The 21,637-nt window shown below is 58.5% G+C and overlaps 2 protein-coding genes across 3 annotated transcripts; both read left to right on the top strand.

Moving 5' to 3' along the window:
* Positions 1–89: 89 nt before the first annotated feature.
* LOC121670195 (glycine receptor subunit alpha-4) lies at positions 90–11,046 on the top strand. Of its 2 annotated transcripts, XM_042040079.1 has the most exons (10): positions 90–193; positions 2,776–2,909; positions 3,239–3,306; positions 4,003–4,226; positions 4,357–4,439; positions 4,629–4,769; positions 4,852–5,066; positions 5,304–5,453; positions 6,285–6,389; positions 8,779–11,046. In XM_042040079.1, the coding sequence occupies exons 1-10, from the start codon at positions 111–113 to the stop codon at positions 9,064–9,066; spliced, it is 1,491 nt and encodes a 496-aa protein (XP_041896013.1). In that variant the 5' UTR covers positions 90–110; the 3' UTR covers positions 9,067–11,046. The 2 variants fall into 2 exon arrangements, with proteins under 2 accessions (XP_041896013.1, XP_041896014.1); XM_042040080.1 differs by lacking the exon at positions 6,285–6,389.
* Positions 11,047–15,605: 4,559 nt separating this feature from the next.
* Positions 15,606–21,403, top strand: GLA (galactosidase alpha). Its single transcript, XM_042040051.1, has 7 exons — positions 15,606–15,790; positions 16,023–16,197; positions 16,391–16,568; positions 18,064–18,155; positions 19,053–19,214; positions 19,797–19,994; positions 20,179–21,403. Exons 1-7 carry the CDS (start codon positions 15,621–15,623, stop codon positions 20,440–20,442), a joined length of 1,239 nt encoding a protein of 412 aa, XP_041895985.1. The 5' UTR covers positions 15,606–15,620; the 3' UTR covers positions 20,443–21,403.
* Positions 21,404–21,637: the final 234 nt, after the last annotated feature.

Genomic DNA, 21,637 nt, shown 5'->3' with positions numbered 1-21,637 from the left:
ACGGCGGCGGCAGCGGCCCCGGTGCGGCGGGAGCGGGAGCGGGGACGCCGCCGCCGCCGGCCGGGTCATGCCCGTGCGCCCGGGGCGGCGGGGCTGCGGGCTGCGGCGGGATGGGCGCGCTCCGGGCCGGTGCCCTCGCCTTCCTCCTCCTCCTCCTCCTCGGCTGCCTCCTGCCCCGGCGCGGCCCGCTCAGGTGAGCGCACGGCGCGGGTGCTCGGTGCTGCGCGGGGCTGCGGGACCGCTGCTCGCCGAGCCGCTCCCCGGCACCCCGACCCCATCCCCCGGCAGCCGCGATTCCCCTCCGGCACCCGGGTATCACCCCCTCTCGGAGACAGATCTCTCCTGCGCGACCTGGGCATCCCCTTTCAGACCCGGACGAGTCCCGGAACCCTTACCCCGACCCCCGATCCGGACCTGTCTCCGGGGCCTGATGCCCCAGACAGAACGCTCCCGGCTCCTATCTGGACCTCCCCGCAAATCTGGCCTCGCTCCCCATTCCCCAGCACCCTGGCCCAGCACCCCGGGGGACCCACCAGACCTTCCCCCTCCGCACCGCACACAGCCAGACCCTGCCGGTCCCCAGCAGTCCCTGAGGGTTTCCCTGGCCCGGGGCCAGCGGGAGAGTCTCGCCACCATGGGAGAAAGGGCGAGCTGAGCCAGGTGATAGCCCAGGCAGCTCCTTCTCCGGTGCTGCAAAGCCCCTGAGATGTCCAGATCCTTTCCTGGCTCATAGTGTTTGGGGGAGGAGAGCTCAGGACAGTCCCTGACCCAGATCCTGGGACACTCGGGACAGTGGGTGGGTGCCTCAGGTCCCATGGGTGCAGAAACAACTCTTGGCCCACTTGGGTGGAAAATCTAAAGCCCCCAGGTCCCTTTTTCCATCTCTGCCCACCTTGGGTGCTGTCTGGGACAAGGTGGGATGCAGGGGAGAGCGGGCCAGGAAGGGAGGGGTTGGGGGCCTGCAGGACTTCTGGGCTGAGCCTGCTCCCAGTCCCCCTCCCACCACTCGGCCAGTATGGCTGGAGCAGCATGGGGGGATCTACAACATTTATGGCAGGGAGGGGTAAAATAGAATTTTACTTCCCGTGCAGAACCTGCTTGTTTCAGGGCAGCGTTTTTAGGCAGACATCAGCATTTTCCAGCCCTACCATCCACTCGCTCCATAGACATGCTGAGTTCCAGGGCCCTGCAGTGCCCAGCCCAGGGTCGGGGCAGAGGCTCCAGGGCAGGCAGTGCCTGAAGTGGGGAGCTGCAGGCAGGGGCTGTGCCCCAAGACTGTGTTCCAGCACGGCCCTGCCAGGGATGCCATGGGAAGTGGCTGCACTCTGGGCATTTAGGCATCCCCCACGCAGGTCTGAGCATCAGCGGGGCTGCAGATGTGCTGTGGCTCAGCCAGTTATCTGAGCCTCTTCAAGGAGCTACCTGCCAAGGGAGCCCGGGAGCCTCCCTCCCACGTGCTCCAGGGGAGAACCCTCAGTGTCCAGCTGAGGAGGACATGGTGCACAGCTATGTGGCAGGCAGAAGCCTCGCTTAACTCCTTGTCAGCCTGGCCTCTTTGAGCCCTCCTCCCAAAGGCACCACACCTTGCTCGTGCAGCTCCTGGTGGGGAATTTCTCCCAGCCTTTTACTCTTGGTCAGGATGAGTCTCAGGTACTCTCTGCTGCCATTCTCCAATTAAAGGAAATTGAGAACATTTTGGGATGGCTATTGTGGCCATTTCTAACTGGCAAGGATGCACATAAGCCCCTCTAGGATGAATTTCCCCCTCTTGAAAAGAGGTACGAACAAGGTGTATTGGTAGGAACAATGAGGTAGGAAGAAGGACCACAGGGTTCCCAGCATCATCCTCTTCTTGCAGTGATAGGGTTGTAGTTCCAAGCAGGAGTAAGATCCACCCGGACATAGACCTGGTGGAGTTATAAGGCAGCATGCAGCAGCACCAGCAGCATGCTCAAAGCTCTTTTTGTGTCCAGAGATCCCTGGCTAATTCCTCTCCATCACAGCCACATGCCTGGCAATGTGGTGAGTGAACATCTCTCCCATTGTTCCTTGAAATTATCATTATAGACTGATGGGAGGAGAGAAACCGGCTAGCTAAGATGCATTCACAAAAATATCCCCTCCAGCATCAGCTTAAATAAATCTCCATCATCATTCAGAGAGCTGTGTGGGAGAGCTCAGCACCATGGCTGGTGTGGAGGTGGGCTTTGCTGCTCCTCTCCTGCCACATCTCCTTGGCCCCTGGCAAGGTGTCAGAACCCAGCTGTGCTCTGGACACCTCCTCACTCAGGCAGGGCTGTTGTGTCCCCCAGCCCCCCCAAGCCATGAGTCCATGACAGGCAGTGTGTGATTGTTTGCTCAGCAGCTCAAGCTGGAGCTGTAGGTGGAACCTGAGAGGAAGCCTCCCTGCTTTCCCCCTCCAGCATTGGCACAGAGCCTGGCCTGCTGTGCCCTGTCACCACCACAGCCCTGGAGCCAGGAGGCACTGGCCCCCAACCCCATGCCAAGGGATGTGGTGGGCAGGGGCTTTGCTGAAGCAGGGACAGGCAAAATATGGGCATGTGACACTCGGGCTGTGGCAGGTGAGGGGAAAAGCCACCAGGATCCCAGCAGAAGGAAGGGATCCCCCCAACATCCTGGCAGGGCACTGGAGTGGACGCAGCGCAGGCACAGCCGCCTGCCTTGGCAGCTGTCTGTCCCCACGGGGTGCCAAAATGTGCCTGCAGACCCCTGGTGCCAGCAGGCAGCAGCTAACCCATCTCCCCTGGCCCGCAGGCTGGTCTCAGGGCGGGAGGAGATTAAAGCTGCTTCCCGAAGCTCACCCCAGCCCATGTCACCCTCTGATTTCCTGGACAAGCTTATGGGACGAACCTCAGGGTACGATGCCCGCATCCGACCCAACTTCAAAGGTAAGAGGGAAGACGTGAGGGTTCCAAACCCGGCAGATCCACGCTTATGGCTGCCCAAACCCAGGGGCTTTGGGGCAGGACCCTGACCCACATCCCTACATCCCAACATCCTCCCCAGAGTCCTGGCTGCTTCTGCCAGCACTGTGTGCTCGCTTTGCCTGACGGCGTGGGTGGCTGCAGGGGGTGCTGGGGTTCACCCCCACGCCCCAGGGGTGGCAGGGGATGCCTGTGTGTGTTCAGCGTGCCGGAGTCGGTGTCCCCGCGTGTGCCAGCGGAGCGCACGTGTCTCAGCAGCCGGCAGCAAGAGGAGGCTTCCCGCTGTTTTCCAGGTCCACCTGTCAACGTGACGTGCAACATCTTCATCAACAGCTTCGGCTCTGTCACCGAGACCACCATGGTGAGGGTTTTGCCGGCGCGATGGGCTCTCCTCTCCCAGAGCCTCGGGGCTGGCAGTGGCTGTGCCACGGAGCGTGTGGGTCCCAGTGCCCATGGCTGTGCTCACAGGGGCTCCTGTGACCCCTTCTCTGGATCCATCCCTGGCACCACGGTGGGGACATGCAAAGCCATACCATATGGCTGTGGCTTTTCTGAGGTCAGCTAACACAAGCTTGGCTGTGTAGGTCACATTCCCTGTGCCTGAGCTGGAAGAAAGAACCCCAAAGGGTCACAGTGGGGCAGCTGAATGTAGCCCCCTGCCATCCTGAACCTCCTTGGGTGCATGAGGAACACCTCTGAGGAAGTCCCAGGGCTAAAAATGTCCTATTTGTGCAAAGCCTTAATACTATCGACAGGCCCACAGAGCCATGTGCAGACTGCTGCAGGCAGCAGTTACTGGTCTTCTCCTCCTCCTCCTTCTCTCAGCTGCTGTGGCCTTGGCTTTTTAATTTCCCCTGGCTGCCAACAGCATGGAAAGGCTCCTGAGCTGCCCCAGCTCCGTGCTTTTTTAGTGACAGGCACACAGCAACAGCAGGGCTGAGCTTCAAGAGAGGGAGCCCCTTCCAACGCCTCCTCCATCCCTTCCTCCTCCTCCTCCTCCTCCTCCTTCCTGGGTGCCACAGGGTGCTTGCAGCTGACGCCGTGTCCCCTGTCCCAGGACTACCGGGTGAACGTGTTCCTGCGGCAGCAGTGGAACGACCCCCGCCTGGCTTACCGGGAGTACCCCGACGACTCCCTCGACCTCGACCCCTCCATGCTCGACTCCATCTGGAAGCCAGACTTGTTCTTTGCCAATGAGAAAGGGGCCAATTTCCATGAGGTCACCACTGACAACAAGCTCCTGCGCATCTTCAAGAATGGCAATGTGCTCTACAGCATTAGGTAGAACCTCTTCCTCTGGTGCAGTGCCTGAGTGGGGAGGCAAAGTTTTGCTCTTGTCTTCTGTGGGGCAAATTTTCCCCACTGACTGCCCCAGCCCCAACAACTCTCTCCTTTCCTCTGCCTCCTCCAGGCTGACACTGATCCTGTCCTGCCCCATGGACCTCAAGAACTTCCCCATGGACATCCAGACATGCACTATGCAGCTGGAGAGTTGTGAGTACCTCAAGGGGTTCAAGCTGTGCTTCATTTCCCTCTTCCCATCCCATCCCCTCCCATTCCATGCCATCCCAAAAGCTGGCAGCTCACTTTTTCTGAGGGACATAAGCAGGAAAAAGCAGTTGTTCAGGGTGGGGTTGAACAGGGTACGTGTCCCCATCCCATGGCTCCCTACATCCCCTCCAGTTGGCTACACTATGAACGACCTCATCTTCGAGTGGCTGGAGGAGCAGGAGGCTGTGCAGGTGGCAGAGGGCTTGACACTCCCACAGTTCATCCTCAGGGATGAGAAGGACCTGGGCTATTGCACCAAGTACTACAACACAGGTGAGCACCCCAGGGACCTGCTGCCCCCCCTCACCATGGCCCAGGGGTCCCTCTCGCCCATCAGGGCCGTCTTTCCCTACAGGCAAGTTCACCTGCATCGAGGTGAAGTTCCACCTGGAGAGGCAGATGGGTTACTACCTGATCCAGATGTACATCCCCAGCCTACTCATTGTCATCCTCTCCTGGGTCTCCTTTTGGATCAACATGGATGCGGCACCAGCCCGGGTGGGCTTGGGCATCACCACAGTGCTCACCATGACCACGCAGAGCGCCGGCTCCCGGGCCTCCCTGCCCAAGGTCAGTGCTGGCTCCATGCTGGGCTCCCCCGCTGCAGTGCCCCAGGGGCAGCCTTTCCCTGGGAATGGCTTGGCTTTGGAGCCTCATCAGCTGGGACACCTCATGTGCTGAGGGGAAACATTGGCCGCTCTGGCCTGTGTGCCCAGGCTGAGAGGGCTCCTGTGCTTCTTGGCAGTGAGGGGTGGGACGAGCAAGGTAGGGGGCAGTGGGTCCCTGAGCCCCCCCTCACCCCGGCAGGTGTCCTACGTGAAGGCCATTGACATCTGGATGGCCGTGTGCCTGCTCTTCGTCTTTGCCGCCTTGCTGGAGTACGCAGCCGTCAACTTTGTCTCCCGCCAGCACAAGGAGTTCATGCGTCTGCGCCGCCGCCAGCGACGGCAGAGGATGGTGAGTACCCCCCTCTCTCACGACATCTGCCCATCTCAGCCCCTGAGGGGACACCCCAGGGCTGCAGGGCCAGATTCTGAGCAGCCCCCAGGGCAGGGCTGCGTTCCATTGCCCCAGATGGCTCCACCGGCACCCCGGGGACCCACGGGCACTGCAGCACAGTGCACAGCACCCATGGGTGCTCCAGACCCTGCTTAGGGTGCTGTCCTTCTCCTGCTGGGACATCCTCAGCCTCTGCTTCCTCTAAAAATGCAGAAAAATAAACAGTGAGGATGGGGGGAAACCAGCCTTTCCCCTTACCTACAGCCCCAAACCTGGGCTCCTTGCTGTGCTGTAGCAGTGATGGGGACTCACTGCTGTGTTGGGGACCTGGTGGCACCCAGGGACAGGTTTGGGCTGCAGATGGGAGCACAGCAGGATCTGGAGAGGCAGGATCCCTCACTCATGGAAATACTCCTCCCCTCTGTCAGCCCATCAACACAGGCATCAGGCCTTCAAGAAGCTTGGGGTAGGCATGTGGCTGCCCCACTCTCATTTTCTTGCTATAAACACACCATGAGGCACCAGATCTCCACAGAAGACACGAGTACACGAGTACACACACACATATACACTACACAGGTTCCATGCAACCAAATCCCTTTGGCACACACTGAAGACAGATCCCAGTGCCAGGCCACACTGGGGGGGGCTTTTTCCCCCCAACTCAGGGCCCCCATCTCCCCACCATCCCCATCCTGGCACCCAGAGCCGCTGCCCCGGGGCCGGGGTAGAGCCCTCGGTCACCCACTGTCCTGTTTCTGTTTGGTGCACACTGCTGGATGCCAAAAGGGCCTGAGCAGCGGGACGGCCAGCCTGGAGTCCCTGCGGCAGCTGAGCAGCCGGCACAGCAGCGAGCACACCTACGCGACGCTCTCGCAGCTCTCCAGCTCCCGGGTAAAGCACGACCCTCCGGCAGCCCCCCGTGCTTCCCCAGCCAGCCTCACCCTCCCCTCCCCAAAATGAGTCCCCAGGAGCTGGCCCTGGGGGGCCAGCAAGGGCCTGTGGAAGAAGCAGGCCAGTGATTCGCACAGAAGATGTGCCCGTAGGATGGAGCTGCCAATTCCTGGGCTCAAAAGTTTTGAGAGAGGGATGGGAACGGAGCAGATTTCCCTGTAGACACCCCCACTCCATGCCTTGGGTTCCCTCTCGTAAAGCAGCACCAGCACGGTCCCCTCTGCTGAGGGCGAGTGATGCTGAGGCTCACTGATGGCTGCTCCTGGGCTGCTGCCCAGCTCCTCAGGCTGTGCCCACGCCTCTGACAGGGCGAGGGCTCTGCCTCCCTGCAGGCAGGGTCGAGGCACTCCCAGCTGCCTGCAGTCACTCCAGCACGGGCAGCTGCTCAGGGCACTTTGAGGCATAGGGAGAAGTATGGGGCAGGCCAAGCTCTCAGTATGTTGGGAAGATGCAGGGGGTCGACCACAGCTCCAGGGAGGAGATCAGGCCTGGTCACCCTCACCTCTTCTACACCATCATCAGCCCTTGGATGCCAGGAGAGGCATCTTTGCTCCCTGCCTTTCACAGATCCTCAACATCAGCACCCACCCAGCCATGGCAGGGAGGGGAAGGCTCTGTCTAACCCAAGGACCATCTGCTGGCTTAGAACAGACCAAAGTGCAGCTGCCTTGAGGTGAAGGCATCAGAGCCACCCCAGGGTGCTGCTGGCACAGCACTGGATGCAGCCAGGAGCACCCTGGGGTGCTGCTCAGCCAGAGACTGGAGCGGAGCCCTGCTACACGCAGCTCCTGTGCCTGACAAAGCAAAGCCCAGGTTTCACAGCCTGAAGGCAAATCCCTCCCACAGACTGCCTAAATCTAGGCTCAGGAACAGGCTGGGCTGCTGGCTTCCCGGGCTGGGGGAGTAGCTGCTCGTCCCCAGGGCACACAGAGCACCCCAGCTCCCCCCATCCAGGGTGGCTGCAGGCACTCAGCCTGAGGCAGGGAAATAAAACTCCACTCAAATGAGAACTCACCTCAGCAATTTGAGCCACTGCTGCTCTTCCCACTGGAAAATCTTGCTTAGCCTGTGGATTGCTGAGTTAAATAAAGATGCCTGGGTACAAACTCTCTGCATGAGAGCCCCCGTGCCAGGTGAGCACCTGCAGGGACTGACCTCAGCGAGCAGCCTCTGTGTCCTGGAGGGCAGTGCCAGCCAGAGATGGTGTTTGGGATCCCAAACAGCACCCAGACACAAAGTGAGGTACTGGCCTGCAGCAGGCCCTGGAAGAAGGCACCCATCGCAGCCAGATACAGCACCAGCAAAGGCAGAGGGCAGATGAGCCACAGAGACCAAATGAGTCTGGGGGCTCAGCAAAAAGCTAGATGTGCAGCCTGTGCTTGCACATGCCCATCCCTCATCAAATCTTTGCACACATAACCCTCTCCAAGGCTAAAAGAGCAGGACAAGGCGAGTGGCTAACAGTGCACAGCTGCTGGTAGGGAGGAGTGCAGGCAGTGCTGGCCGGCCCCTGAGGCACCCAATCAGTGTCCTGAACAATGGCCATGGGCTGTGATCAGAGACTCTCACGGCAGTTTTGTAGCCTTGATCATGAACATGCAACTCCATGGGCGCATTGCCCTCTCTGCAGCCCTCTGCCAGCATGGGGGGAGAGAGGGTGAGCAAGAGCAGAGAGACCAGCAAGGAGTCCAGCTCTCTCAGCTTCTCTCGTCTGCTGCACCAGGCATCCTCTGCCAAGCAGGCATGGGGAGAAATAAGGGCCTGGGTTCTTGGAGGGACTGGGGTGCCCTGCAAGCCCTGGTGGTAGCCAAGTTCCTGCACCCCTGCCCAGCTCTGCCCCAGCAAGCTGCCCGTCCCCTCCTATTCACCATGGCAGTCACGCTTCCACCCTGCAGCAAACACAGCTGTCACAGCAGTGCCTGCACGCCTCAGCTCCCTGCACCAATGCACCCTGCACCCCCATGTGCCCCCTTCCACCAGTTCACCTCCCATCCCTCTGGCTGCCAGAGTCAGGCTTCCCAAGCCCCCGAGCCGGAGCCGGGAGGAAGCTGGGGGGATGCGTGTCAGGCTGCCAGGGCCGGGTTGCCTTTGGATGCACCCTAAAACACATGCTGGATGAGAAGGCAGGGGCTCAGTGCTCACCCTGTACCCTGTGCACAGCACTGCCGGCCCCGTGCTCCCGCCTGCACGGCTGGGGCTCTCTGACAAAGCGCCCAGCCTCGCACCAGGCACTCGTCACCAGCACCACGGCGTGTGCAGGACGCGCAGCCTCAGCCCTGCAGCACCAGCACCCGCGGGTGCCCTGGCTGACGGCTTTTCCCTTCGCCAGGAGGAAGAGCTCAGCCGCGAGAGCCGCTTCTACCTGCGAGGCTACGGGCTGGGCCACTGCCTGCAGCCAAAGGAAGGGGCTGGGGAGGGCCCCGGCGTGTACAGCCCCCCGCCAGGCAGCGCGGTGCTGCGGGAAGGGGACAGCCTCTGCAGGCGCTACATCGACCGCGCCAAGCGCATCGACACCATCTCCCGAGCCGTCTTCCCCTTCACCTTCCTGGTCTTCAATATCTTCTACTGGGTCGTTTACAAAGTGCTGCGCTCGGAGGACATCCACTTGGTGCCCTGAGGCTGGGAAAGTACGACTGCGTCTTGGTGTGACCCCCACAGTGTGCCCAGGTGCCACAAGCTCAGCCAGAACTGCATTTCCCTCTGTCCCTCTGAGCGGTGGCACAGCTGGGCTGGGGCTCAGAGCCTGGACATGTGGCAGCCCCCATGCCCCACTGGATCCAAGGGCACAAAGTGGGGGGATCAGCAATCCCCATGGTCAGCTGGAGAGAGGGACCCCTCCTGCTTCCTGCATGGTGTCACCCCCAGGTACCCCGGGATGCTGTGCTGTCAGGGCACAGGGAAACAACCACTCCCCAGGAATGCTGTGTGGCTGGGGGAAGCCCTGGGTATCCAGGAGAGCCCCAGGTACTTTGGCACAGCCAGTGGCCAGAAAACATCATCTTCCAGAAAAACACCCTCCACCTCTCCACACCTACCATGTTAGGCTGCTGCTTCTCCAGCCTGCACCACTGAGCTGTGGGCCCCAAGCAGCCAGGGAAGAGGCTGCAGTCCTCTTCTCTGGCCTGGAGCTTGGCTGCAGGAAAGAGCAGGCAGCACCCCTGCCTGCACCTGGACTGTACAGGGCGCTGGCTATGGCCCCATAGCCCCCTGCCCAGCAATGGACAGGGCCCCTCCAGCCCCAGCCAGCTCCAACGCACAGCAAAGCAGCAGATCAGGGATGCTGCCCTCCCTGCAGAGCTCAGAACTGCCCGTGGTGCCCAGGGCTGCAGGCAGGGCTGTGGCAGGGACACTGGGCAGGAGGCTCTGTTTGCTCCAAGGAACGGCAGCCCTGAGGCAGGCAGCAGGCAAGCTCAGTCCTACTGAAGGGGCACAGATGGCCATTGCAGTTGCAGACGGGAGTCACTTGGCACTGGGGAGATGGCACTGCTTTATCCGCAGGGTAAGGCCCACAGCCCATCTTCCAAGGGAGATGTTTTGGGATGAAAGCAGTGGGGAAAGCTTGGCCAATCCTTTCGGAGAAGCAGAGTGAGTGGTGGCATCCCCAGACTGCTGTGTTCCTGCAGTACTATGGTGCCAGAAGAGAGATGGAGGTGAAAACTACCCCATTCCCCAGCCCAGCACCTGGGTGCAGCATCCCCTGGGCAGGTTTATCCCTAATAATCCTCCACTGGAGAGGAGAGCAACTGGAACCTCAACAAGACAAGCTCAGCAAGGCTTCCAGCCCTCCAGACCTGGATACCCTCCATGCTTTGCAGGAAATAAAAGCAGCAGGTGATGTTTAAGTCCTACAGAGAGGAGTGTGGTGATGCTCTCCTTTCCCTCTGCCCACAGTCAGCCTGGAGGAAGTTGCAGCCCAGCAGGCCCCATGGCCATGGGCGCAGGAGAGGGCCCAGAGTCTTCCAGGCAGAGGGCATGGAAATAGGATTGACCCCTTCCCTTGAAGGCTGTGGTGCCCCCATGACACAGCGAGTGCTCCAGTGACCCATCTGCCATGGCAGAACGGACGCTGCAGGGCAGGGGGACATGGGCAGGAGGCCAGCACTGCCTTCTGATACTAGACCCAGGCAGAAACCCCTGCTGTGATCCCTGGCCTGGCTCCTCAGGCACCCCTCATCACCCTGTTCCTTGTAGGACTGACTGGCAGCATCGTCCAGCCCCTCTCAGCCCCCCGAGCCCCACAGAGTGCTCAGCCACGTGCACCCATTTCACAGATGGGGCAAGCGGAGAACTGGCCCTAGGCCAGCCCCCGAGGGGACAGGCTGAGCCAGCTCCATCCCACTGCCAGCACTGTGCATGCCTCCCCCGCTGTGGGGTTCCCCATGGGGCCCCACCGTGTGTCCAGGCCAGACTTGCTTTTGGGGAGGCCCCATTTGGAAGCACCCTCGGCTCCCCCAGCACCCGAGGCAGGGCCAGAGCAGGAGGTACCAATGTTGGAGCAGCACCCACAGGCACTGGGTGGCCATGCCAACCTCCAGCAGTGGTGGGTTTTTAAACAGCATCGATCTTCCTACGCAAATAAAGCTTTCTGGGATTTTCAGTGGTGTGTGCTGCGGATTTGTCTCTGCCAAGAACACTGCAGCCAGCTCCCACTCACAGTGTGGGGAGGGGACAAGGGCACAACCGCCCTGCAGGAACAGGAGCCCTGACCCACCATTATACCCAGATTATCATTACCTCTCCGTGAGCGGTTTTTCTGACATAATTGATGACTGTCACATTTAACTCCCACGTGGGAGATGCCAGGAGGGCTGGGCAGGAGCCCCCTGCAAGCCCTCAGCCCCCTGCAAACCTCATCACTTTCTCTCCCCACCCAGCTCTGTGGGGTGCTCCCCACAGTCACCCCAGCCCCTTTCCACCCATCCAGGCTTGGCCAGGGGACAGGACCCAAGATGAGGAGGAGGTGGGGCCGGGGGGGTTCCAGCTCTGCAGTGGAGCTCAGACACCCGAGCATGTGCAGCACCCCAAGTGCAAACCTCCCTGCGTGGCCCCTCGGCCCCTTCACTCTGGCTCGCTGGGCAGGAGCCAACCTTACAGAGCTGCCAGCTGTCCTGGGGGGCTTATGCCAGCCCTGCAGTGCCACCCGGGGCCGGGGCTTTTGTCCCCAGCTGGTGCAGGGGCGGGCAGAGCCTGCAGCTGAGGGCTGAGTGCCCAAGCAAACATCAATCTCCCTCTGTGCTCCCGGCCAAGTTTCACAGACCAGCTCTGTTGGTACCGCGCAGCCCCATCGCCCGCCCGGCCCCACCGAGGGCCTTCTGAGGCAGGGAGGAGAGAAAGCAAGCTGCACCCACGCCCGTTTGGTGGTGGGGTTGTTCTTTAGATGGGACAAACGAAGCTTCCCCAGGGTCTTGCTGCTGTCCCCACCCCAAACCGAGAGAGGATGCAGCCAAGGGGAGAGCTGTGAGGTATTTCACACCAGTACGGTGTGCCTGCTCTGCAGTCAGGACATCAGGTCTGGGCACTCAGTGTCTGTTTGGAGACAAACACTGCAGTCAGCCCTGAGCCATTCAGCTCTGGGAACCAGCACATCACAGAAAAGAATGAAAAGTGTGAAAATCCAACACATCCCCCCCAAGCCAAAGCCCCCAGGTCCCACACACTGCTCACAGCGAGGTGGGCAGCTCATTTCTGGCATCACACTTGCAAAGGCAAAAGGGAACCACTGTCCCATGGCTCTGCAGGTACTTGTGGTTCTGGTGTACCTGGGGGCAGTTTCAGGGTCAGGAGCAGCACTCAGGCCCTGCCCCTGGTCCTCCCAGCAGCCCAGTTTGAACTGGGAGTTGCTGGGACACTGTCACAGCTGCAGGGCTGCCACTCCAGCACAAAGCTCCAGTGGGTCCCTCACATCTTGGGGATGGGGGTGCTGAGCCCCATGTCCTCTCACAGCATGGCCAGGGACCAGCCCAGGTGGCTCAGTCCCCCAGCAAAGCCCACAGTCTTTGGATGGAATCAGTTTTTCATTCCCTGCTCACGGCTGTGCATTGGCGGCCACCACAGAAAGCAGCCGTGGGCACAGGACCAACAGCCACGGCCAAGTTAATTGGTGGTTTAAAAGAAAGTTAATGAAGTTAACACCAGGTTAATGGGACTCCCAGACAGTAAAATGAGCATCATCAGCACTGGCAGCTTCCCAACTCCTGCTAGCAGCATGCCCAGGGCCAGAAGCACACACAGGTTGGGGACAGCCTCCTTGAGGGGCCCTTGTGGGGCCAAGGAAATGTGCCCTTGGCTGGGCACTGCAGTGATGTGCCAGCCAGGCCCCTGCCCCACCAACCACAGAGGGCCTGACCCTGCTGGCCCTGAGCTCTGCCGCTGTCCCTGGCAGCCTCAGGGTGCCAGACCTTCCCTTCTTCCCCCTCTCCCACACCCACAGCCTGGAGCTCCTGTGGGGCAACTCCAACTGCCAGAGGTTCAACAAAGCATCCTGTGCAGACAAAGTGATGCTTGCAGGACAGCCTGTCCCACAGGGATCCCGACCCCAGAGCCAAGGCAGTGCAATGCCACAGGAGCAGGTGACAGCTCTGCTGGGGCTCTGAGCAACCTTTGCACATTGTCTGAGCACAGAATTCTTTTAAAGAAAATATCAACCTCCAAAAGTCAGCCAAGCAGTCCTGAGTGGGCCAGGGCTGCCCCTTACAAGTGGGAAAATGGACACAAGAGAAAAGCACCAGGAGCTGGACAGGCAGCATGCCCTGCTGGGATCGGCCATGCCACGGGAACAGGGCCCTCACAGGACCACAGCCCCATGGGGACTGGAACCTTCTGGCACAGGGAAGGTCCAGGTGCAGGGTGCCAGCACCCCAGCCCTCAGCACAGCCCTGCCAGTGCTGTCCCCCCTGCCAGTGCACCCCCTGCCACCTAAACTGTGGCATCACACCACAGCCTGTCACCTCCACCTGCTCAGAGAGGCTGCACCAGGGCCCTCCCAAACCCCACACCCGCCCCCCCAGCATGGCTTTGGGACCAGCCTGCACCACTCTGGGGACACCAGCCAGCACATGCAGCCCACAGGGCATCCCACAGCTCCCATCCCGAGGGGTGTGGGTGTGCCAGGTACTCCTGGGGGCAGGCAGGACACCTGGGAAGCAACAGTGAGGGAGTGCTGGAACACAGAGACAAGCAAGGATCAGCCCAGCGGCACTCCCAAACGCTGGGAATAGGGAATAACTGCCCAGCTCTGGGCTGTCGTTTTGCACAAGAGAGAACAAAGCCATGAGGTTTTCCAGCCCTCAGAGTGTCTTGTTTTGTCCAACTTTGAGAAATCTCTGCGCTTCAGCTCCCCAAGGGACAGGGGGAGGACCCCGGCACTGAAACAAGGAGTGATTATCAGCCCACGGCTCTGAAGAGCTTTTGTTCCCTGGAAGTGCCAGAGCAGGGATCGGAGGACACCTAGCGAGATGCCTCGATGGCACCCAGAGCCCTGTGCCTTGATGGCCACAGCCCTGCCGTGGTTCCATCCAGCCCCCCTCCTCCTGCTGTGGTGAGACCACGACAAGAGCTCCAGTGGGGCTGCAGGGCTGGTCCAGCCCCGGGGGAGAGGCACAGGGGAGAATTGGCTCCTCACATCCCATTTCCCACTGCTGCCATGGCAGTGGGAGCCTCTGAGTCTCCTTGACAGGCCACATGTGCTAGCAGTGCTGACACCTCGAGCAGTGCTCACGGCTGTGTGACTCCTGCAAAAGCAGGGATTAAATCCCGGGCTCACCTCCAAGATGCTGACTGGCACACATGTGCTCTTTACAGCTCTCCAGGTCCTGCTGACACCAGCACTGCCCATTCCCAGAGGTTCTGATCTCAGCTGCCAGTCAGAAGTAACTGGTGCAAATGGGGCAATGCCCAGTGACCATGACTTATTCTTGTGGCTGAACTTGTTGAAGAGAGGCCAAATCTTAGAGTGCAATGATCTGGATGAGCCAAAGCACCTCAATCAGAGACAGGCCAGATCCAGCACCACACAGGCAGAGAGGCAGCAAACAGCCTGGCCATAATGCACACTCTGGATCAGGCTGGATCTGACAGAAGAGCATGGGGGAGACGTGCTCAGGAGGAAGGCTCATTCAGGAGCTTCTCAGAGTTTTTGAGGCAGGGCTGAAAGCCCCGAGGGAAAACCAAGTCCTGAGCCCATGGGGTACAATCCCCCCTTCCCCAGGACCCTGTGCTGACACACAGAGCACACACAGACCCACACCCTGCACTCACAGCACCCCCAGCCCCTCGGGCAGCTCCAGCACTGCTGAGCACACAGAACCATCGTTAAGGTTGGAAAAGACCTCTGAGATCAGGTCTAACTTATCACCACCTTGCCAACCAGACCATGGCACCGTGGCATGTCCAGTCTTTCCTTTAACACCTCCAGGGACAGTGACTCCACTTCACTGGACAGCTCATTCTGATGTCTAATCGCCCTTTCTGTGAAGAAATTACTCCTGATCTGCAACCTAAACCTCCCCTGGTGGAGCTTGAGATGATGTCCTCTGATCCTGTCCCTCGTTCCCTGGGAGCAGAGCCTGACCCCCACCTGGATGTGCTCTCCTGTCAGGGAGCTGTAGAGGGTGGTAAGGACACCCCGAGCCTCCTTTTCTCCAGGCTCAGCCCCACACCTCCCTCAGCTTCTCCTCATGGGACTTGTGCTCCAGACCCTTCCCCAGCCTCATTGCCTCAGTAGCCCAATGTCCTTCCTGAACTGAGGGGCCCAGAACTGAGCACAGCACTCGAGGCGTGGCCTCAGCAGCGCCCAGCACAGGGGGACAATCACTGCCCTGGCCGTGCTGGCCACACTACTGCTGTACCGGCCAGGTGCCACCGGTCTCTCGGCCAGTTGGACATGCTGCTGGCGGGCACACGGCCGGTGCCGCCCCGGCCGCGCCTCCCCCGGCCCCGCCCGGCAGCCCCGGCACGACCCGACCGGGCCGCCATGGGCCTTCCGCCTCGGTCACGTGACACCACCCCACGCGACCCGCGCTTGGAGGCGGGGCCAGGTGCGCCTCGCTGCCCGGGATTGGCGGCGGGGCGGGCGGTACCGCGCGGCGATTGGCTGCTCTTCCAGCCCCGCCCGCCAGCCCCCCCGAGGACTGGGCGTCAGGGCTGTCAATCACGCGGCGGTCCCGCGGGGCGATGGCGGCGGCGCGGCGGGTGCTGCGCTGGGTTGTGGCGGCGGCGGCCGCGGTGGCGGCGGCGCTGGCGCTGGACAATGGCCTGGCGCGCACACCGCCCATGGGCTGGCTGCACTGGGAGCGCTTCCTCTGCGGCACCGACTGCGCCGCCGACCCGCACCGCTGCGTCAGGTACCGCCGCAGGGCACGGGTATACGGGGAGCCCAGGGCAGCGCAGGTACCGGGCAGCCGGCCCGGTGCTCCGGCACCCGCTGTGCCTTCCCCGCGCCAGGGCGGAGGGCCAGGCTCCCCTCCCCGCGCTCCCCCGTGTGCCCCCTGCCCGCCCAGCCCCGTGGCTGTGCCGCTGGTAGACATCAGACGTTCTCTGCTTGCTTTCCCGGTCGTGCGCCCTGCCCGTGCGCAGCGAGCAGCTGTTCGTGGAGATGGCTGACAGGATGGTTGCCGAGGGCTGGAGGGACGCCGGCTACGAGTTCATCTGCATTGACGACTGCTGGATGGCCCCGACGCGAGACAGGCAGGGCAGGCTCCGGGCGGACCCAAAACGGTTCCCCGGCGGGATCCGCAAGCTGGCCGACTACGTGAGTGCCACCATGGCACGGTGGTGCCCTAGCCCGGGAGCAGGGGAGGGCAGGGACGGCCGGGTGGGGACGGCTGCATCACTGCTGAGATAAGGCTCTCCAGCCATAGTGGAGTTTGGCTTCCCTTGCTGCCCCAAATCCTCCTGCCTTGTGGCTGCCCCATCCCAGGGTCTGTTTGTGTCTGCACGCACAGGTGCACTCCAAGGGTCTGAAGCTGGGAATCTACAGCGATGTTGGGAACAAGACGTGTGCTGGATTCCCTGGCAGCTACGACCACTATGACCTGGATGCCCAAACATTTGCTTCCTGGGGTGTGGACCTGCTCAAGTTTGATGGCTGCAACTCTGACTCACTGGAGCTGCTGGCAGAAGGTAGGCCATGGGCTCAAAGCAGCTATTCCCATGGGTGGGAATATTCTGCAGGCAGCAGCAATTCTAGGCCCAGCACAGGGCTCCAAGGATTTGCTTTTCCCTGAGTGTACTCATTTAAGGGACTTGCTTACAAAAGCAAATCTGAGGCTCTGTTCCCAAGCCCAAGGTGCTGAGTGTTGCTGGGTTAAGTGTTTTTACCTGCTCAGCCTCCTGGAGCTCTCTTTCAAGCACAGCTTGGAAAAGGAGCTTTCTCACCCCAGAGCCCGGATCACACGGAGCACAGACACATCAGAGGTGTGCTCTGGGGGCTGGCTGTGCACGCTGTTAACCTCAGCTATTAACTCAGCACAGGCTTTGTCCTTCTGCAGTGCCTGTCCTGGAGAGCCCAGAGCATTTCACACACTTAACCCTTAATCCCTGTGGTGGGGCCTTGTCAACGCGTATCAGCCTGAAGGTAGAACAGCTTGTGTCAGCCATGAAAGGAGTAGTTAGGAGGGCTTTTAACAGATAAAAACGAAGAGAATTATGGCATAAAAATCCTACTGGGGTTTTCCTTTTAAAGCACACCAGTGTAAATACCACTTTAGAAGTTATTTGCACAAAGGGTGGCAAGCCAGCAGCTGAAAGCTCAGCAGCTCCCTGTGCTGAGGGGACTTGGCTACAGACTCTTGTGAAGGACAGGCAAATCCCAGTGCCACAGGAGGAGATTTGTGGGAAGAACACTTTAACTTGGAAAGCTTTTTTCTCTTGACTGGGCTCTCTGGCTGCTGGCACAGTCAGCACCACCATGTTTGGCAGGAGGAGCCCTGCACAAAGTCCTGTCTCTGCCTGGCACAGAGAACCTGCCCAAGTGACAATCCCATCGAAGCCAGATGGTGGGGCATATGCCAACTGCCACGGACAGGAGCACGGCTCAGCACCCTGAGTGACAGCTGAACTGAGAGCTCCTGTTGGATCGTATGTGTAACCCAGATACAATCCAGTTGGACTGAAGTAGTTTCAGAGGAAACAGCAGACTTTTCATTCCCTCTCTCCCAATTGGAAGGGACTTAACAGGGCTGTCTAGGGACAAGGACAGGAAAAACTAGAGCTTTTGCATTCCTGCACAATCCATATGGTGCAAGTGCCTCATGAAAACATACTCCTACATTACCCAGCAAAGCTGCACTGCTTGATAGATACTGACTTGTGCTTCCTGGGTATCTAGAGGAAAAATGCCATACAGGAAAGCTCTAAACCTCTTCCCCTGGCTGTATGTACAAAAGGATCAGCAGTCTTGGAGCGACAGCATGGCCAAGCAAAGCTCCTGTCCTTGGGAGGCAGGTGACCAGCTGCAGACTAAGTTCCCCTGTCCTCCCTGTGGTGTCTCAACCACAAAAATGTGTTCAACCTTAATTTTGCAAGAGTTGAACTGAAACCTGAACCTGTGACATTGGATTAGTTCTGCTGTGTGACCAAGGAGGTTGTGTAACCTCTGTCTGTCCTCTTCCTTCAGGATACAGGCGCATGTCTCTGGCCCTGAACAAGACTGGAAGGAGCATTGTGTACTCCTGTGAGTGGCCTTTCTACTTGAGGCCTGTGCAGCAGGTAAGAAGTTGCCTCTCAAGGTTTATCCTGGGGCTCAAGTGGGCAGAAGAGAAAAACACTAAGATTGCAAAACAGCATCCTGAGAAACTTGCTGCTCTCTGTCCTGACAGAGAAAAAGGCTGTAAAATGGAGGAAAAAAACTTTTTCTTCCAGAGCCCTGAAGCATTCCTGAATCATTGCTCTGCTGAAACTGATTCAATAGGATGCTGCAGCATGAAGGCACAGCCCAGATGGAGCATGCCTAAAAAACCACAGCATCCATCTGCTTCCTATCTCCAAGGAGCCAAGCAGCAAACCATTGGCAGTGCAGACACACAGCCTAGCAGATAGCTCAGTGTTACCCCTCCTGGACACAGAGTGCTGCAGACTCAGCCTTACAGTCAGCTCAGGGGACTATGAGAGAGGCTTTGTGATATTCTCCACATTGTCCAGTGACAGATTTCTGCCATCCAGGGTCTGTGACTGACACGTTGCCCTGCACCCACAGCTGGCTTCCCCTGTGCCACTTTGACAGGATGGTGCCATTCCCTCCCACTGGAATTAAATGTATTACTCACCAAAGGGTGTAAACCCAAGAAATAGCAATAATTACTGGGATGTTACAGTTTAATCCCACTGGCCTTGTCACACCTTCAGTAAAATCTTGAAGGAATTTTCTAACAGAGCTGGTGGTCACAACTGTTCTCCCAAGGGGAGCAACAGTGTTGTCTAGAACATGTCAGAGTGGAGTTACTGGGCACAAAGCATTCAAGGGAATCAACATGATCATCAACTAGCTGGTGATGGAAGGTGTTATCCTGGTTTTCCCCCAAGCTACCCTTGGGTCCAGTCCAGCCTTGTTTACACTCTTGTTGTACAGCCAAGTGCTCTGGCTAATCACACTTATTGTTCTGGCAGCCCAATTACACAGAGATCAAACAGTACTGCAATCACTGGAGGAACTTCTATGATGTCTATGACTCCTGGAGCAGCATAAAGAGTATCTTAGATTGGACAGCACTTCACCAGGACACCATTGTGAAGATAGCTGGGCCAGGGGGCTGGAATGATCCTGACATGGCAAGTACATCAACACCCACCCCACTTGAAGAATCAGCAAAAAAACCTTCCCTCAGCTGCAAGCTAAGAATTGGAAGGGAAAGAACTGGGGGAGGAACACTGAGGGGAAGGGCTCTGATGGGACCCTACGATCAGGATCTTGATGAGAAGGTCCAGAGTGGAAAGGGAAAGAGAACTGCAGCTATGGATAGTAGGAAGGAAGCACCATCTTTGTGTCACACAGCCTCCACAAGCAGTACCAGTTCAGAACACAGGTGTGGCACTGGGGGACAATCTCCAAAGTGCTGATGTCCCACCGGAGTGAAAACCCCTGGGTGCCAGCATTGCAAGGATCTGAATCCAAAAGCATTCTTAGACACTGCCTAGCCACTTAAAGAGCTCTATTCACTTCCACCAGGCACTTATCCTAAATCGCCACACAGTCATGCCTTGTTTTTCCCAACAAGCTGGTCCTGCTTCTGGCACTCACCCTATCTAGCCAGGCTCCAAAGAGAGGTCCCACCCTGTCATTTCCTTGTACTGGTGGCCCAGTTTATCCTCAGCAGGCAGCGTTACCAGGCACTTTTTGTTTGCTTGTCACAGCTAGTGATTGGAAACTTTGGGCTGAGCTGGGACCAGTCGGTGACTCAGATGGCCATGTGGGCCATCATGGCAGCGCCCCTGTTCATGTCCAACGACCTGCGGCACATCAGTCCTGAGGCCAAGGGTCTGCTCCAGAACAAAGAGGTGATCGCCATCAACCAGGATCCACTGGGCAAGCAGGGATACCAGCTTGTCAAGGTACAGCAGGAGAGGGATGGGGGTGCAGTGTGGGGCACAGGAGGGATGGAGAGGTGGCTCGGGGTTTGGGAACAGGAGCCCAGTGAGCCCATTTGTTCCCGAAGCTTGCTGCAACAGAGAGGCATGAAGACCATCCCTTCAGCCTCCCCCAGCATAAGCCCTGGGTTTGTTTTCTCCTTGGCAGGACAAGAACTTTCAGCTGTGGGAGCGGCCCCTGTCTGGCCGAGCCTACGCCGTGGCGGTGCTGAACCATCAGGAGATAGGGGGACCCCAGAACTTCACCTTCTTCCTCACCTTCCTCGGCAACGGGCTGGCCTGCAACCCAGCCTGCTCCGTCCGACAGGTGCTGCCAGCCAGCAGGGACTGGGGCGTTTACAGCTGGATCTCCTCCCTGAGCGTGGAGGTGAACCCCACAGGCACTGTGCTGCTCAAAGTCCTGGCACTATAGGAGGCACAAAGACAGTCTTTTCCTCAGCCTTAGGCTCTGTCTGAACTTGTGGCAGGAAACTTAATCTCCTTCTTCCAAGCATGTGCCTTTTTTCTCAGGCATTCATTATTTGAACCTTCAGCCTATTGTGACCAATACCCGTCACTCCAATCAGCAGGAGGTAACAGAGAAAGGGTGAACAGCAGAGCAGTGCCCCTTTCTCTGGCATCTCACCCAACTCCTCCTCCAAGGGGCTGGAAGGGCTCCAGCAGGGCAGCAATTCCTGTTTACTCCCACTGCCACTACCAAGCACGGAAAGACAAGGGATGCATATGCAGCATCTTTCAGCTATCCTTGAGCATTTCAGGGACAAGAGGGAAACACACCCTGGCCACCTTGCTGTCTTTTCCAGACAGACACACAGTCCAAGAAAAGCTGCTCCTACCCTGCTGAAGAAACCCCACACTTTACTTAAGAGCGTGGACATGTACTTCCATCTTTTGACAACTCAGGGACTGACATGAACCATTGCACTTCTTAGCAACTTTCTTGACAGCTGCTATCATGCCTTAGGACTCAAGTTTATGAAGGTTTCCCCTCACTCCAGGAATCTCTCACCAGTGCCTGTCACTTCCCTTTAGATGACAACTCCCTCTCCACCCTTCATGTGGCCACTGGAGTCCCCTTTCTCCATGAATCCTGCCTTCCAGAAATCCCTGAGTGCTTGCTTCCCACTGCTGGCAGCAGCCTTTAGGTTGAATGACACAGGCTCTCCAAGCCAGGAGATGGATAATCACTTAATCCAACCATTATGTGCAATTATGTTCCCTTCTGACTACAATAGAATCGGGATTTCTTGATTTGTTCTTCCGTGATTAAGCACTTTGATTAAAATCCCTTTAAAAGGCTAAGCTTTTTCTTACTTGCAGCCTACAGGAGTACAGCATGGTATCTGAAATTAAATCATGGTTTAGAAAACAGGCCACTTTGTTCCAGTCGTGTAAGTTTTTGTGAAATTTGTCATGATTACTACAAACAGCACTCAGTGAAGCTGACATGGTAAAGCCATACAGTCCATCCCACAAGCCAAAGCCACCACTGCCTACACAAATCTGAAAATGCCATCACATCAGCCAATATTTAATAAGCAAAAATACAAATTCTCTTACAATTCAGTAACTGAGTGCTCTCAGTCATTATGAAGATGGTAAGAGGC

The sequence above is a fragment of the Corvus kubaryi genome, unplaced genomic scaffold (assembly GCF_017639235.1).
Source record: "Corvus kubaryi isolate FWS band 111438036 unplaced genomic scaffold, C.kubaryi_AGA036_p1.0 37395, whole genome shotgun sequence".
NCBI classification, from domain to species: Eukaryota; Metazoa; Chordata; class Aves; order Passeriformes; family Corvidae; genus Corvus; species Corvus kubaryi.
Note: the sequence above shows the minus strand (reverse complement) of the source record. Positions and strands in the feature narration are given on the sequence as shown.

What these genes read in the sequence shown, in the direction of transcription:
- LOC121670195 (XM_042040079.1), top strand. Translation starts at nt 111, where the DNA reads ATGGGCGCGCTCCGGGCCGGTGCCCTCGCCTTCCTCCTCCTCCTCCTC. An exon ending in CATCCGACCCAACTTCAAAG is followed by an intron (nt 2,910 to 3,238) that starts GTAAGAGGGAAG and finishes GCTGTTTTCCAG; the next exon opens with GTCCACCTGTCAACGTGACG. An exon ending in CCCGGGCCTCCCTGCCCAAG is followed by an intron (nt 5,067 to 5,303) that starts GTCAGTGCTGGC and finishes TCACCCCGGCAG; the next exon opens with GTGTCCTACGTGAAGGCCAT.
- GLA (XM_042040051.1), top strand. Translation starts at nt 15,621, where the DNA reads ATGGCGGCGGCGCGGCGGGTGCTGCGCTGGGTTGTGGCGGCGGCGGCC. An exon ending in ACTGGAGCTGCTGGCAGAAG is followed by an intron (nt 16,569 to 18,063) that starts GTAGGCCATGGG and finishes CTCTTCCTTCAG; the next exon opens with GATACAGGCGCATGTCTCTG. An exon ending in GCTGGAATGATCCTGACATG is followed by an intron (nt 19,215 to 19,796) that starts GCAAGTACATCA and finishes TGCTTGTCACAG; the next exon opens with CTAGTGATTGGAAACTTTGG.